Consider the following 15196-nt stretch of genomic DNA (forward strand, 5'->3'; position numbering starts at 1 on the left):
GGCACTAAACCAGAACTGCCAGAACTGAGTCTTAAGTGATAGATAGTGGCACCGGTTTTGTCCCTTGCATTGTTTAAGGCGGGACACATTCGCAAAGCAAACTGAGTCAGACTCCGTGTCCACAGCGGAGACGACGAGTGGGTGGCACTTGCTTCTTCGGAAGGGGCGCTGGGCAGCGTCCTGTGGCAGGGCATCTAGGCTAGTGGGGGTTAGTGGGGAGGGACAGACCTGCCCCAGAACAAAAGCTGCGACTCGCGGGCCGATTTCGCTTTCGCTCTGAGTGCGGTGACGGCGGGCCGGTCCCGGAACCTCGCAGACGGGCACTCCGAGAGTTAATTCGAAAGCGCCATCCCCCCCCCCGTCCCCCCCTCCGGGGGGGGGGGACGATCGACACACGTGTCCTTGAGAAGCTCTTGTAGAGACAGAGAGAGAAAGCAAGAGACACCGTCCTGGGAAAGTCCTGCTGGGTCTCTAGACAATTATAAAAATGTGTCCCCCGGAGTCAGTTGTCCAACCACCTCACCTCCAGCATCCAGCTGTCCCTGCTCAGTGCCGGCCCAACATGTGTCCATCACGCTGTAAGTAGCCCAGGGCTGGGGACCAGGGTGACAGGATCAGGGAAGGCAGCCTGGGAAAGAGCAGACAGAGGCCCTGGACCTGCTAAGGGAGACTAGAGGGCGGTCAGCAATTGCAGGCCAAAGGAAGGAAGACTGGAAGGAGGGTTTTGCTAGATCTCCGCTGCACCTGCAAGGTCTCTTCAGTATAGACAGCCTGGGCCCATTATGCCCATCTCACGGAAGAAAACTAAGGCACAGCCTTGGAGCTAGAGTAAGGAGAACACAGATCTCTAACAAGATTTGAGGAGACTTGCTCTATCTGTCAGCCCCGAGGAAAGGGCTGAAACATGGATGGAGGGAGGTCAATACCCAGAGAAAATGAATGGCAAAGATGGCCAGAATGGCTGAAGAGAGAGGCAGGCCAAACCAGGCTGACAAGCTCGACTGATGCCCCCCTCTCCCCATTTCCCTTTCAGGCCTCCTCTTTTTGGCCATCCTTGTCCTCCTAATCCACCTCAGTTTGGCCAGGGCCACACCAGTCTCCAGACCTGCCCAGTGTCTTGACCACTCCAAAAACCTGCTGAGGACCACTAAGCACATGCTGGAGAAGGTAAGCTTCTTGTGTCCTTCTGGCTTCCAAGTTCCTCTGTTGCAAAAACTTCTAACCCATCTGGTGTCTGCTGGGAACCCGCAGTTCATGGGTAGCTGGTAGGAGCCGTTGAGGAAACGTTACCAACCTCGCAGATGTTATCTAGAGGAAACTGTGTCTCCAGAGAAAGAAAGGATGGTAATAAATTATAACGGCATCAGTTCGGGCTGTGCCTACACAGAGGAAAGTGGCTACTCACTGTGCCCCTCCCAGCCTGCCTGCGGGTATGGCATTGTGTCAGGAGCTCCCAGCTTTTGCTTCACTGGAGGTTGAACAGGGAGACAGTCCCTAGGTGCGATCTCTGCTCTTCACAAGCTGTAAAGATGAATTTGATCGTCTGTCCCTCTGCTCACCAATGTCCAACACAGGGATGCACTTCTTTGTTGGATGGACAAGTCTCAGGAAGGGGTCATGTCCAGCCTTCATTTTTCTGGGGCAAGTGTGATCCAGTTTGATTTCTAGCTCCATTTGTTTTTCTCGGGTTTTATATTTGAATGCAAAAATATTCTTTTCTGCTGTAACATTGCCACAGTTTTCTCTCACTTTTGCTGCAAAGCTACAGCAAGCGATAATGTGTTCCAGATGTCCTGGAGCTGCTAGGGCTGTGACTCCGTGGCAGCGTTCTTACTTAATTATGAATGAGGATCCGTGTTCCAACCCCAACAGGGCATTCACTTACAAGCACATAGGAACCGAGGAGGAGAGGCAAAGGGAGGGACGGAGGGAGGGAGGGAGGGAGGGAGGGAGGGAGGGAGGGAGGGTGGGAGAGAAGGAGAGAGGGAGGGAGGGAGGGAAAGAAGGAGAGAGGGAGGGAGGGAGGGAGAGAAGGAGAGAGGAAGAGAAGGAGAGAGGGAGGGAGGGAGGGAGGGAGGGAGGGAGGGAGGGAGGGAGGGAGGGAGGGAGGGAGAGAAGGAGAGAGGGAGAGAGGGAGGGAGGGACGGAGGGAGAGAAGGAGAGAGGGAGAGAGACTCCTTCCTTCTTTCTGCTGTGTTTCTTAATCTTTCTTAAGGACCTTCTAGCTTATTACCTTATGAATATCCCAAGATATGTTCCATTCCACAAGGCCTTTTTGGAGAATTCCTTCAAATCCTTCATAATGTGCTGCCAATTGTTCCTCAACACTCAAATAATCGTAATTAACTGGGAGCCCCCAGGCAGAAGAGATGGCTCAGTGGTTAAGAGTGTTGGCCGCTCTTCCAGAGGACCTGAGTTCGATACCCAGCATTACTATGGTGGCTCACAACCATCTGTAACTCTAGGCCTAGGAAATGTGTCATTTTTCTGGCCTCCATGAGCACTGTGGCCACATGGTGGTACACAGATATACACGCAGGTAGAATACTTGTACACATGAAATTTAAGGAAAAATGGCTCCCGAAGGAAGGCCTGCAGAGATGAGTGATTTTTTTTCCTAAGGTGAGGTTTGAGATGGAGGCACTGGAGGAATTCAAAGTTAACCAGATGCTCCGTGGAAAAACCCACTCTCCTACGCCCAAACATCTGTGCTGCAGATCAAGACATTGCAGAATTCAGTCTTGTCTTAGTTTGGGTTTCTACTGCTACCTGATTGAACTTGGAACCCAGTAGAGCACATCACGGCCCTTCTTCGTCACATCCCTAGTACCATAGTTGAGGGGGAAAATGATCTCAACCTTCAGTCAGAAAGCTGTTGACTTCTTAATACGTCTGTGTAATTCTGATCATCGATGTTTTCCAGCACACCGGGGTATGAGACAGCCCCTGTGCACTGTAAATTAAAGCTCAACTAGTCTTTAGGGCTTGAGAGTTTGTTACAGCCTTCAAGCTGGGACTTTAACAGGCCCCCTTTAGAAGTTATACGAGAAACAGATATTCATGCAGCACAGCTGCTTGGCAAAAGGAAAACAACAGGACTCACCGGAAGCGAGCATCACAGTGTGGTGCTGATGCTGGTCAACACAGGCTGCTGCAGCCTTCCCTTGGTGTTAAAATATCCTGCTGGCAAACAGCCTAGGCAAAGGGGGAGGGGGGAGGAGAGGGGAGGGGAGCGGAGGGGAGGAGAGGGAAGGGAGAGTGTAGGTGGCCTGTTTCCTCTCATCTTATGAAGAGTCTGACTTTCCTACAGGTCAAAGAATTGAAGGCTTAGGGTGACCAGCTCTGGTCCTGCTCATACCCTGGGGTGCCAGCCTCAGCTATCTTGTAGAGAGTAACACCTCAGCTTCTCTCTATGGTTTTCCACAGGCCAGACAAACTTTGAGACATTATCCCTGCACTCCTGAAGACGTTGATTATGAAGACATCACTGGGGAGAAAACCAGCACACTGAAGGCCTGTTTGCCACTGGAACTAGCCAAGGTACAGAGGTCTTCCCCCCAGAAATCACACAACACAAGTCAGAATTGTGCACTAAACCTAAGCTGTCTCCAAATACTTACACGTAGCTATCAAGATTTTTTTTGGGGGGGAAAAGTCATAACAATATGAAGACTTCAACGAGCTGAAGGATATGCTCAATAACTATGAGATGGGTGTGGTGTCATATACCTTTAATTCCAGCACTTGATGGGTAGAAGCAGCTAATCTCTGTTAAGTCAGAGGCCAGCCTGGTCTATATAGTGAGTTCCAGGCCAGCCAGAGCTACATAGTAAAAGCTTGTCTTTAAAAGAAAAAAAAAATGGGGCTGGTGAAGCCATTGTAAAGAGCTTACTGTACAAGCACCAGGACCTGAGTTCAGATCCCCAGCACCACAGAAAAGCTGGGTGTCATGGCTCCATACATAGCCTCAGTGCCAGGGTAGGCAGAGACAGGAGGATGCCTGGGACTCATGGGCCAGCTAGTCTAGCTGAATCAGTGAGTGGCGGTTCAGTGAGAGACCCTGTATCGGAAAAAATAAGGTAGTGGAGAGGTGACTGAGAAAGATGTCAAAGGTGGTCCTCTGGCTTCCAGGTGCACACATGAGTTCCTACACACAGGCGCACAGAAGTCGTTGTGATGGTGAATTTCATGATGCTTCTTACTGCAATGAAAAGTTTGTCTGAGATAAAATATCAGAGAGATTTATACTAAGAACTAATATCCTCGGTATGTTTTTCCTCTAGAATGAGAGTTGTCTGGCTTCTGGAGAGACTTCTTCCATAACAGTAAGTAAGCAAACCAAAGAAAGGTTCCTTCCCCATGACTGATTCATCACACTGATGCCGGCTTATTCTTTCCTCTAGAGAGGGAGCTGCCTGCCCCCTGAAAAGACTTCTTTGATGATGGTAAGACACACCACTTCCCTCAAATGCAGCAGTGGGATGCCTTTGAGGAAATGCATTTCTTATTTCAATGGTTTCTTTCCCATTTTGTCCCTTCACCTAGACCCTGTGTCTCAGTAGCATCTATGAGGACTTGAAGATGTACGGGACAGAGTTCAAGGCCATCAATGCAGAGCTTTTGGATCAAAATCAGAAGCAGATCATTCTGGATGAGAACATGCTGGCAGCCATTGATGAGCTGATGCAGGTAAGGCATCTTCCTATCAGCGCTGGCTCTCTTTCTTGTTGAAGATAGGTCCTTGATGAGATACAATAAAATCAGCCCTTGTTGGGTTGGGAGAGATCTGAACAGACCCCTGACCCTCCCTTGAAAAGCCTTGCAAGGTTACCTCTGCTAAGACAGCCTTGAGGGGACCCTCTACAGACAGGGCAAACGCAAGCAGCCTTCTGCTTGTTGACCTTGTGCTATGCACCAGGCTCTTTGCAAATGGTTTTTCTCACACCATCCCCACGACAAGCAAATAAGGTCTGTACAAAGGAGGACACTGATGCTCATCTGAGATCATACAGCCTGCAAAAGGCAGAACTAGGGTCCCCTGCAAAAAGGGTTGTTTGGTTGTTTTTTAAATAATTTCTTCTCTTAAGGATCCAAGACTAGGATGTAGAGACAGTCTAGGAACTAAGAGCACTAGATATACAACCATGAGGACTTGAGTTTAGTCAGGGGCAAATATGCAACAAACCAGATGTGGTCTTGAACCAGCCTATCACCTCAAAGGGTGGACACAGGAGGATCACTGAGGTGTTCTTGCTGCAAGCCTAGCCATGAAAACTCCGGGTTCAGGAAGAGACCCTGCCTCAAAGGAATAAGATGGAAAGTAACATAGGACCTCCTTCTCTGGCTTCTGCATGTTGTAGGCACAGATCATATAACTGTTAGGTGTGCACATGAATGTGTGTGCATATAACACACAAACATACACATGTTCTTTTTTTAAAAAATGCAGAATGGACACTCAAAGGGCTGCACATATATCCAAATATTATTAGGGAAAACAAGAGAGGCTGGTGCCCAGTTATAATATTGAACCAAAATGTGAAAAAAATGAAAAGTCATCTATCATCTAGGGAAATCCATAGTGTTACTCCTTTGTGGGAGCTTGCTGTATGATGATAGCACAAAACATAGAAATATGCACATTAGAGAGGCGAGCACCATGGTAACCAGGGCATGGGATGAAGATATGTTCAGAAGTCCCTGTCTGAAAAGCAATTGATTTCTTTTTCAGTTCATATATACCGTCTTGGTCATGGTTTCTATTCTTTGATAAAACATCATGACAAAAAGCAAGTTGGAGAGGAAAGGGTTTATTTATTTCATCTTGTAGCTGGTAGTGAGTTCATCATCCAGGGAAATCAAGGCAGGAACCAATGCTGAGGCTGTAAAGGAACACTGGGTACCAGCTTGCTCAGCCTGCCTTCTTGTAGCACTGAGGACCACCAGCCTGGGGTGAGCTGGGCCCTCCCACATCAATCATCAATCAAGAAAATAACCACAGGTTTGCCCACAGGCCAATCTGGTGGAGGTGTTTTTCCCAATTGATGTTCTCCTCTTCCAAAATGACCTTAGCGTGTGTGAAGTTAACATAAACTAGCCAGTACATTATACGTTGCCAGATGACTTGTTTGAAAGGCAGCGACATTTGTACAGCTGTCAACCAATCTCCCATACAGGGAATTGTGATTGATATTGCATAAGCAAGACCAGAAGTAAGGTGATTTGGGAAGTAGAAAGGTCTACCAGGATCTAGACAACTGTGCTGACCGAGTTAATTCCTGTTTGCCTGTTTGGAAAATGGGGTGACTTTACACACTACCTCTCCCTTGGGATTTTGTGAGGAGCAAGCAAGATTATCAAGCTTCATATAAACCTAAGTTCTTATTCTATGTCACCAAATCAAAAGGGGGCTGGGAATGTAGCTCAGTGGCATAGTGTTCTACCGTATCCAAAGGAACGAATGGGAAACACGCTGCTGGTCTGTTTATCTAACACAAATAGCGTCTCTATCACAAACAGGTCTGTTTCTGATAGAGAGTTCTAATCAATAGACCACCTCAGCTCCCTCTTCTCAAAGGACTGGGCGTCTTAACATAACCTATACAAATTAATTAGCTACAGCTGCAGATGCCAGCTCAGAGACTCTTACCTCCTGTAAGACAGGCCATAATGAGGACTTTTTGGAGCCATTTAGGGGTCTTTTCATTAAAGGCATAGGTGTGCTTGCAAAAGAACATTTCTCCCCTCTGTTCCCTCAGGAACAGTGCACCCCGGGGTATCTGTGGGGTGGGTCTAAGAGTGTATGAGGGAGTAGGTTGCAGGCACTGGACTGTGAATTGACTTCACCCATTTTTGCAGACAAACGTTTTCATTTTGAAATTGTATAGATGTTATGCTTGGCATTTCTTTTTAGGCTCTGAATCTCAATGGTGAGATTCCGCCCCAGAAACCTTCCCTGGAAGAAGCAGATCCTTACAAAGTGAAAATTAAGCTCTGCATCCTCCTTCATGCTTTCAGCATCCGTGCTGTGACTATCAACAGAGTGATGAGCTATCTGAATGCCTCCTGAAAAGCTCAAGTCCCTCCCGCTTAGCGCCCTTTTTACAAAAGTATGAACCAATGAAATTTTAGTAAGAGGTGGGTTGAGAACCTGGTTAAACTAAAGCTCCTGGCACATTCTCACAGCCCTATGGAAGGTGGCACAGCTACCTCAGCATGGTCCCCTCAGTCACGTCTCTCGTATTTACTATGCACATTGTTAAGTTATCATGAAAATCCTCCAAAGGAGAGAAAATGTCCTTCCCGAATGTGTCAGCAGTAGAGCAAGAACTGATAAGCTATTCTTTTTGTAAAGTGTTTCTGAAAACACTCATCACCACTTATTTAAAAGTATTTATTGTTATATTTTATATTCATGAAAGTATTTGACCTTATTTATATTTATTTATGTTCTATTTATTATAATATATCTTATCAAATGAATTTGAAACATTCAACTATTATGTGGTTCTAATAAAGTGATGCAAGCATTTCACACATGTTCTTGAAGTATTTATTTTTAATTTATTTAAACAGAATCTCACTGTGTAGACCAGACTGGCCTCACCTCCAATTCACAGAGATCAAGCAGCCTCTGCCTTCTGAATGGTGGGGTCAAACTTGTGCACCACTACTCCTAGCTAATTGGAGTATTTAAGTGTTCCGAGATACACTGAAGGAAAACTGTCTTCGTTTGCTCTCTTGGCTGTGATAAACACCATGACCAAAAGCCACTTGGGAGGAGGGGTTATTTCATCTTTCAGCTTACAGTCCATCACTGAGGGAGGTCAGGGCGGGAACCTGGAGGCAGGAGCTGATCCAGAGAGGATGGAGGAGTGCTGATGACTGGCTTGCTCTCCATGGCTTGCTCAGCCTGCTTTCTTATACAACCCGGGACCGCCAGCCCAGGATTGGCACTGCCCATAGTGTGCTGTGTCCTCCCCCATCAATTAAGAAAACACCCCACAGACTCACCGAAAGGCCAATCTGATGGAGACGTTTTTTCAATTGAGGTTTCCTCTTCCCAGATGCCTCTAGTTTATGTCAAGTTGACAAAAAAACAAACAAAAAAAACTAACCAGTCAAAAATTCTGATAAAATTTCAACAAAATGACCTCACAAAGATGGCCACAATGAGCTGGGGAGATGGCTCAGTGAGTGCTGTGTTCATCTCACATGTGTGATAATTGGGGCTCAGATCCCCAGCACTCAAGTAAATGCTGTGTGGCCACGACAGTCCACTGTAATCCCAGTGCCCAGAAACCATCATAATTCTGTTTAATGAAATTTATACTGAAGAAATTATTAGATATCTGTACAGGATGAATTCAGTGGTAAATTTCTAGTTCTCTATTGCTATGTGTGATTCACATTGATTGTCTACTTGACAGGGCCTAGGCGCACCTAGGACGCAAGCCTGTTGCCTATAATGCATTATAATGCCTATAGATCACATTATCTCCTCGGCATGTCTGTGAGGGATTACCTAGATTAAGTTCTCCTTTGGGCATATCTGTGAAATATTATCTAGATTAAGGTAATCAAAGGAGGAAGATCCATCCTGAATGCACAAGTCACCGCTCCGTGGGCTGGGGTCCCAGGACTCCCCACAAAGGGGACAGTCAGTCATGTACAAGCATTCATCAGTGTCTTCCTCCTGACCTGGGACACAGGGTGACCTACTGCTTCAAGCTTTGACTTTCCCATCCTGATGTCTTGTCCCCTCAGACCATGATCCCAAGTGAATCTCTCCTCAAGTTGCTGTGGTCAGAGTAGCTCACTGTAGCCACCAGAAAAGTAACTAATAAAGTATGTAACAAATCACCTCTAAAAAAGAAAGAAAGAAAAAAGTGTGCCAGGCGGTGGTTAATCCCAGCACTCGGGAGGCAGAGCCAGGCAGATCTCTGTGAGTTCGAGTCCAGCAGCCTGGTCTGCAGAGCAAGATCTAGGACAGACACCAAAACTACACAGAGAAATCCTGTTTGGGGGCGGGGGGGGGGGGGGGCAGGAAAAAATGGCCATAGTATTCTGACTCATTTCCCAGTCCCCTTGGTCTTGTTTTTGCAGGGAAACGAGGCAGGTCTCAATATTCAAGTGGCCATGTGAATTACGGTTTTTAAGAATTACTTTACTATTTTTGTTCAGCATTTGAGTCTCAAAGTAAAACACACACAAAAATGTTCTCTCTGACAGCCACAGGCCATGACCTGCTGTGAGTTAAACAAATACATTATCGTTCTCTTCAACTGGGAGAAAATGTACCACACACAGGCTCTCGAAATCATTCTAATTCCTGGGACCCTCTGGGCTCTCCGAGGGAAGTCCTTTTTGAAAGACAAACAGAAAAGCTCTCTACTTGCCTAAATTATATAGAATGCTTTCCTGAGCCCCATGCATAATTGCCTTCCTTTGGCTTAAGACACATCTTCCTTCTGGCCTCAGTATTCATTCTGTCTTTAAGCCATGTGAATGTAAAGAGTCCCACAGCAGCAGAATATCACAGCATTTGGCTCTGGGATAACCACGTTCCCTCTTAATAGGAAGAGACTCTCAGACCTTTATTTAGACAGGCACCTTTTCTAAGTTGTTTCTTCCCACCAGGTCCTCCACTCATCTCCAGGGATCCAGAGGGAAACAGTGTGGCCACTCCTCTGGGATAAACTCACTGTCCCAGTTCTCACTCTCTGCCCACCATCACACAAAAATCAGCGGAGGCCAGATCCTCCAAGGAGCTGGGTAACTGCACGCTCCTCCCAGACAGGGGCTCCTCCCAGACAGGGGCTCCTCCCAGACAGGGGCTCCTCCCAGGCAGAGGCTCCTCCCAGACAGGGGCTCCTCCCAGACAGGGGCTCCTCCCAGGCAGAGGCTCCTCCCAGACAGAGGCTCCTCCCAGACAGAGGCTCCTCCCAGGCAGGGGCTCCTCCCAGGCAGGGGCTCCTCCCAGGCAGAAGCTCCTCCCAGGCAGAAGCTCCTCCCAGGCAGAAGCTCCTCCCAGGCAGAAGCTCCTCCCAGGCAGAAGCTCCTCCCAGGCAGAAGCTCCTCCCAGGCAGAAGCTCCTCCCAGGCAGGGGCTCCTCCCAGGCAGAGGCTCCTCCCAGGCAGAAGCTCCTCCCAGGCAGAAGCTCCTCCCAGGCAGAGGCTCCTCCCAGGCAGAAGCTCCTCCCAGGCAGAAGCTCCTCCCAGGCAGAAGCTCCTCCCAGGCAGAAGCTCCTTCCAGGCAGGGGCTCCTCCCAGCCAGAGGCTCCTCCCAGGCAGAAGCTCCTCCCAGGCAGAGGCTCCTCCCAGGCAGAGGCTCCTCCCAGGCAGAGGCTCCTCCCAGGCAGAGGCTCCTCCCAGACAGGGGCTCCTCCCAGGCACAGGCTCCTCCCAGTCAGGGGCTCCTCCCAGGCAGGGGCTCCTCCCAGGCAGAAGCTCCTCCCAGGCAGAGGCTCCTCCCAGGCAGAAGCTCCTCCCAGGCAGAGGCTCCTCCCAGGCAGGGGCTCCTCCCAGGCAGGGGCTCCTCCCATCCTCCCAGGCAGAGGCTCCTCCCAGGCAGAGGCTCCGCCCAGACAGAGGCTCCTCCCAGGCAGAGGCTCCTCCCAGGCAGAGGCTCCTCCCAGGCAGAGGCTCCTCCCAGAGAGAGGCTCCTTCCTTTGAACAGGGCACAGCACAGTCAGCTCTCTAATCTGAGAAGATTCTCCGGGCCTGTGGCGTGACCCCTGCTGACTGGCTCCTCCTTGGATCGAGCACAGCAATGGGAAGGTCTCCTCCTCTGACCTGTGTCCACACAGAGGAACACACTCATTGCATTTGCCCTAGGCATCATCATGGGATGTCCTTTGAAATAACAGCTGGAGGTGAACATGGTAGTACATGCCTGCAATGCCAACACTTGGGAGACTACATTAGGAAGGTCATGAGTTCAAGGCCAGCCTAAGCTATAGGCCAAGCCTCTGTCTAAAACAAAACAATAACAAACAACTGGCCCAAGTGAGGTCTTCAAAATCAATTCTATTTCTATATAAATAGTTTCTTTCGTGTTGTGTGTTCTTCCCCCACCCACCCTGCCTTAAAGCCTAGATGTGTGTACTAGTGCTTATGTATTATGACCAAATTGTTTATGGCTCCTTCCCTGTGCCCTCTTCTAAAAAATGAAGAGAATGCTCAGACTTGCCCCAAAGGATCAGAGTGACGGTTAAATAAAATGACCCAGGCAAAGTGCTAGCCTGGCCCTCAGAGAACAACAAATCTTAGTGAATTTTAAGGATCCGTATTCATCTTTGGGGACGGCACCTCAGACAAAGCAGTTAAACCCTCAGTTACTATCTCCGCATTGGTGGATCTTAGGAGAGACCGCCAAATTCACAGAGTTACTGTAAGGAGGAGGAAATGAGGCGGTGACGGAGCCAGGGGGTGGTGGCACACACCTGTAACCCCAGCACTTGGGAAGTAAAGGCAGAAGGGTCAAGGAGTTCAAGGCCAACCTTCACTAAATGCAAGAGACCTGTCTCAAAGGGACATACAATAAATAAGTACAAATAATTAAGACCCTGCAGGTGTCTAACGGGCGCTCCAAATCTAACTGTGAAAGCCCTGAGGTTATTTCCTTCAAGACCTCATCACTCCAGGTAACACCAGGTGGGGCCAATGCGAGGGCTCGGCAGGTAAAGACTCTGGACCCTCCATGGCACTAAGCCGGAGTGCTATCAGCAAAAAATGTTGCCTGGGAAAGAAACAGGGTGAAAGTCAAGATCCCTCCCGAGAACAAACCATGAGAACCAGTGAACTTTTTCAGACCAAATCCCTGACTCTAACTAACCTCGTGCTCAGTGACAGCTCGGTTGAGTTCCCTTGACCTAAAACTGCATCACTAAAAGGAAACAAGCCGGAGCATGCTTTGGACGCAAGAGAATGACTCCACCTGAGAATCAACATGGAAAACACGGGCATGGAAGTCCTCAGAACTGGGGGAGAGAAGGCAATATGGGAGGGCCCAGCTCTGTGTGCAAAAGAAGTTTTGGAAAACTCAAGAGACGCCAAAGGGCGTTTGACCTCCCCAAGAAAAATGAAACCACAGAAACAGAAAAGGGGGAAATCAGCTTAACCGGAGGCCAGACCCAGAGCAGTCACGGATCCTCTTGGGTGTCAGAGGGTCTGTTCTGTTGTCCAGTTTACAGCCAACATCGGATTCCAGCTGTGGTCATCGTGACTTCATCAGGCAAGCTAAAGCACACGCAAAATTTAAAATCAAAAGCTCCGGCTCCAGCTTCTGAGAATTGAATTGTGGGTACCTGAAATACCTTAATATATGTATGTATATAGATACATACATATATATTGTTTTGTTTTGTTTTAAATCTGGGTACAGTGGCATGTGTCTGTAGTCACAGCCGCTAAGGAGGCTGACACACGCGGTCCCCTTGACTCTGGAGTCTAAGCCCAGCCTTGGCAACACTGAATCCGTCTCCATTTTTTTTCATTCATAATTTTACCACGTTTATTTATTGTGTGTGTGCACATGCATGTAAGCATGCCATAGTACACACATGAAAATCAGAGGACATTCTCAAGCCTTGGTTCTCTCCTTCCACCATGGAGGTTCCAGTGACCCAGCTCAGGCCATCAGGCACCCTTAACCTACCCAGCCATCCTCCTGGCCGTCAGAGTTTTTAATTGAATGTTTACCAACAGGAAAAGTCTTTAGTGAAAAAAATCTTTAGTTGTATCTATGTATCCTTAAGTTTGATATTAAAATAGCAAGATACAGGCCAAATATGTGGTGCATACCTATAATCCCAGCCTTAGGGTGACTGAGACAGGAGGATTGCAAGTTAGAGGCCCAGCATGGGTTATTTAGTGAGACTCTACACCGATAATAAAATGAAACAAAAAGATAACAAAATAACTTTTTAAAATTTCATATATATATATATATATGAAATATATATATTCTCTACCTACATGTATGCCTACATGCCAAAAGAAGGCATCGGATCCCATTATAGATGGTTGTGAGCCACCATGCAGTTGCTGGGAATTGAACTCAGGACCTCTGGAAGAGCAACCAGTGCTCTTAACTGCTGAGCCATCTCTCCAGCCAGATAATAAAATAACTTTAAAAAAATCACATTTGAGTGTGGATCTGAGGGTGTAGCTCTATGGAAGAATACTTACATGCCATGGATGAAGGCCTAGGTTTAATATCAGCACCAAGTTGGGGGCGTGGATTGTAAACCACGGTCGATGTAACATTAGGTAATGCATTTGTAATATCCTTTTTAAGAGAAAAATTAGCAGGTAAGCTTTGTGTGCTTGCCAATTGGCAGGCAATTTTTAGGTGTTTACTGTGGTGTGTATGGAGCCTCCAATACCCATTACTACATAGAAGGAGCCTGAGGCTGGAGGTTCTCATGGTGAGTAGGTGGTAAACACATATTTGTACCAGTGAACCCGAGTACATCCTCCAAAGTACCTTTCTCTCCCCATATTAAAGTCACAGTAAGTCGAGGGAACACACACACAACCACGCAGTCAGCACAGTGACCTAGGCTTCTGTCCTGCTTCGCTTCCCAAGAACTTCAGCGTAGAAAGTGCCATGTTATTTATTGTGCCTCTAGCACCTGGCGCTCAAAAACAGGAGCCAGAAAAGAAAGCTCCAGGGGCTTCCGCACATTTCTCATTTTTTCCAAACAAAGTATTATCAATACAGTCTTTGTTCTTCATAAATTATTCCCAATTACCAAAAGCAAAGTAAAACATGAAAAATATACATGCTTGCTTCCTTCAAAATGACTATGCATGTTAAAACACCCAAGGTGCAGAAGGAAGCCTCTTGATTAAGTCAAAATAATTTAAATGTCTGGTTTGGGGTTAAGTGGTTACCAGACTTTAAAAATAATTCTTTGCTAGCAGAGTATACCACACTGGTAAGTGTGGTTTCCTTCCGGTTAGGCTGTAGGAGTCTCAGAAACACATCCTGGGTTGGGCTGGTCGCTCAGTTGGTCAAGTGTTTGTCTAGCACCCAGGAGGCTGTGTTCATTCCCAGCAGTCTCAGAGGTTTCAGGGAATCAGCTCCATAGCTTCTGCACCCCTTTATGGGGAGCAGAGGTGGACCAAAGTGGTTTTTCTCACACTGAAGCAGAAGCAAAGAGCAAGACCAGGGAAGAGGTTCCCATGTAACCCTCAGGGACAAGTGTCTGTGGCCTCTGTCCTCCCACTGTGCCCCACCTCCTAAAGTTTCCACCGCTCCCGAAACGGTCACCGTCAGAGCACCAAGCCTGAGCATGTGGCCTTTGGATGACACTTCAGATCCAAACCCTGACACCAAGCAATCATTGCCTGCTCTGGCTTCCACACTGCTCCAGACAGAAGCAGCTCAGGGCCCCAAAGCACCCCTGGTACCCCCCACACCCCCACCCTCTCTCCTCAGGGACCACCTGCATGGCAACTCCACTCCTGAGTGCTTTTTCCGTACAAGTTTCAGGTAAGTTTTATTTTCTACCATGATTTAAATGTCAAACACACCCACAAAAGCTCAGATGGTTGAACACTCGGTCCTCAGCTACTGGCACTGTTTTGAAAGGTTGTGGACACTTTAAGAGATGAGGTCTGGATGGTAGAAATAGGTCACTGGGTGCAGGCTTTTAGGATTAGAGCTCAGCCGGCTGCCAGCTTGAGCCCTCTACATCCTGTCTGCAGTCATGATGGAACCAGCGGCATGGTATCCCACTGCCACAGGCCTGGCTGCCGCCGCCTTTCCAGCCATGGGGGACTGTGTCCCCTCCAACCGTGAGCCACAACAACCCCCCACTCCTCAGCTGCTTTGTCAGGTATCCCTGTCACAGACCGGAAGAGGAACTAATACTCTTACTCAAATAGGTTTCGAAACTAAGGCAAAGTCAAGACCTCACCGAATTCATTCTCATTCGTACTTATGTCTCTAAGTCGCAGAACCTTGAACTTTTCACTGTTTGTTTGGTTTTTTTTTTTTTAGATTTCCAAGCTTGCCTGAGAAGAAAATGCTGCTGTAAATGCAAGGAGTCTCCTCCCCTCTGGAAATCCAACTTGTTGCAAATATGTGCCGCCCTTCCGAGACAGGAGCCAACAGTGAACGGCTCCTGCAGGACGGAGATGGATGGCAGGCTCAAGGGGCTGTAACCAGGGAATGTCCATCAACACAG

At 47.9% G+C, this 15196-nt stretch overlaps 1 protein-coding gene across 1 annotated transcript; it reads left to right on the plus strand.

Moving 5' to 3' along the window:
• Window positions 1-224: 224 nt before the first annotated feature.
• Window positions 225-7537, plus strand: Il12a (interleukin 12A). The gene is made up of 7 exons (XM_006972638.4): window positions 225-578; window positions 1034-1167; window positions 3427-3540; window positions 4284-4325; window positions 4404-4445; window positions 4546-4689; window positions 6914-7537. The coding sequence occupies exons 1-7, from the start codon at window positions 488-490 to the stop codon at window positions 7067-7069; spliced, it is 723 nt and encodes a 240-aa protein (XP_006972700.1). The 5' UTR covers window positions 225-487; the 3' UTR covers window positions 7070-7537.
• The last annotated feature ends 7659 nt before the right edge of the window (window positions 7538-15196 follow it).

Source organism: Peromyscus maniculatus, chromosome 6 (assembly GCF_049852395.1).
Source record: "Peromyscus maniculatus bairdii isolate BWxNUB_F1_BW_parent chromosome 6, HU_Pman_BW_mat_3.1, whole genome shotgun sequence".
NCBI lineage: Eukaryota > Metazoa > Chordata > Mammalia > Rodentia > Cricetidae > Peromyscus > Peromyscus maniculatus.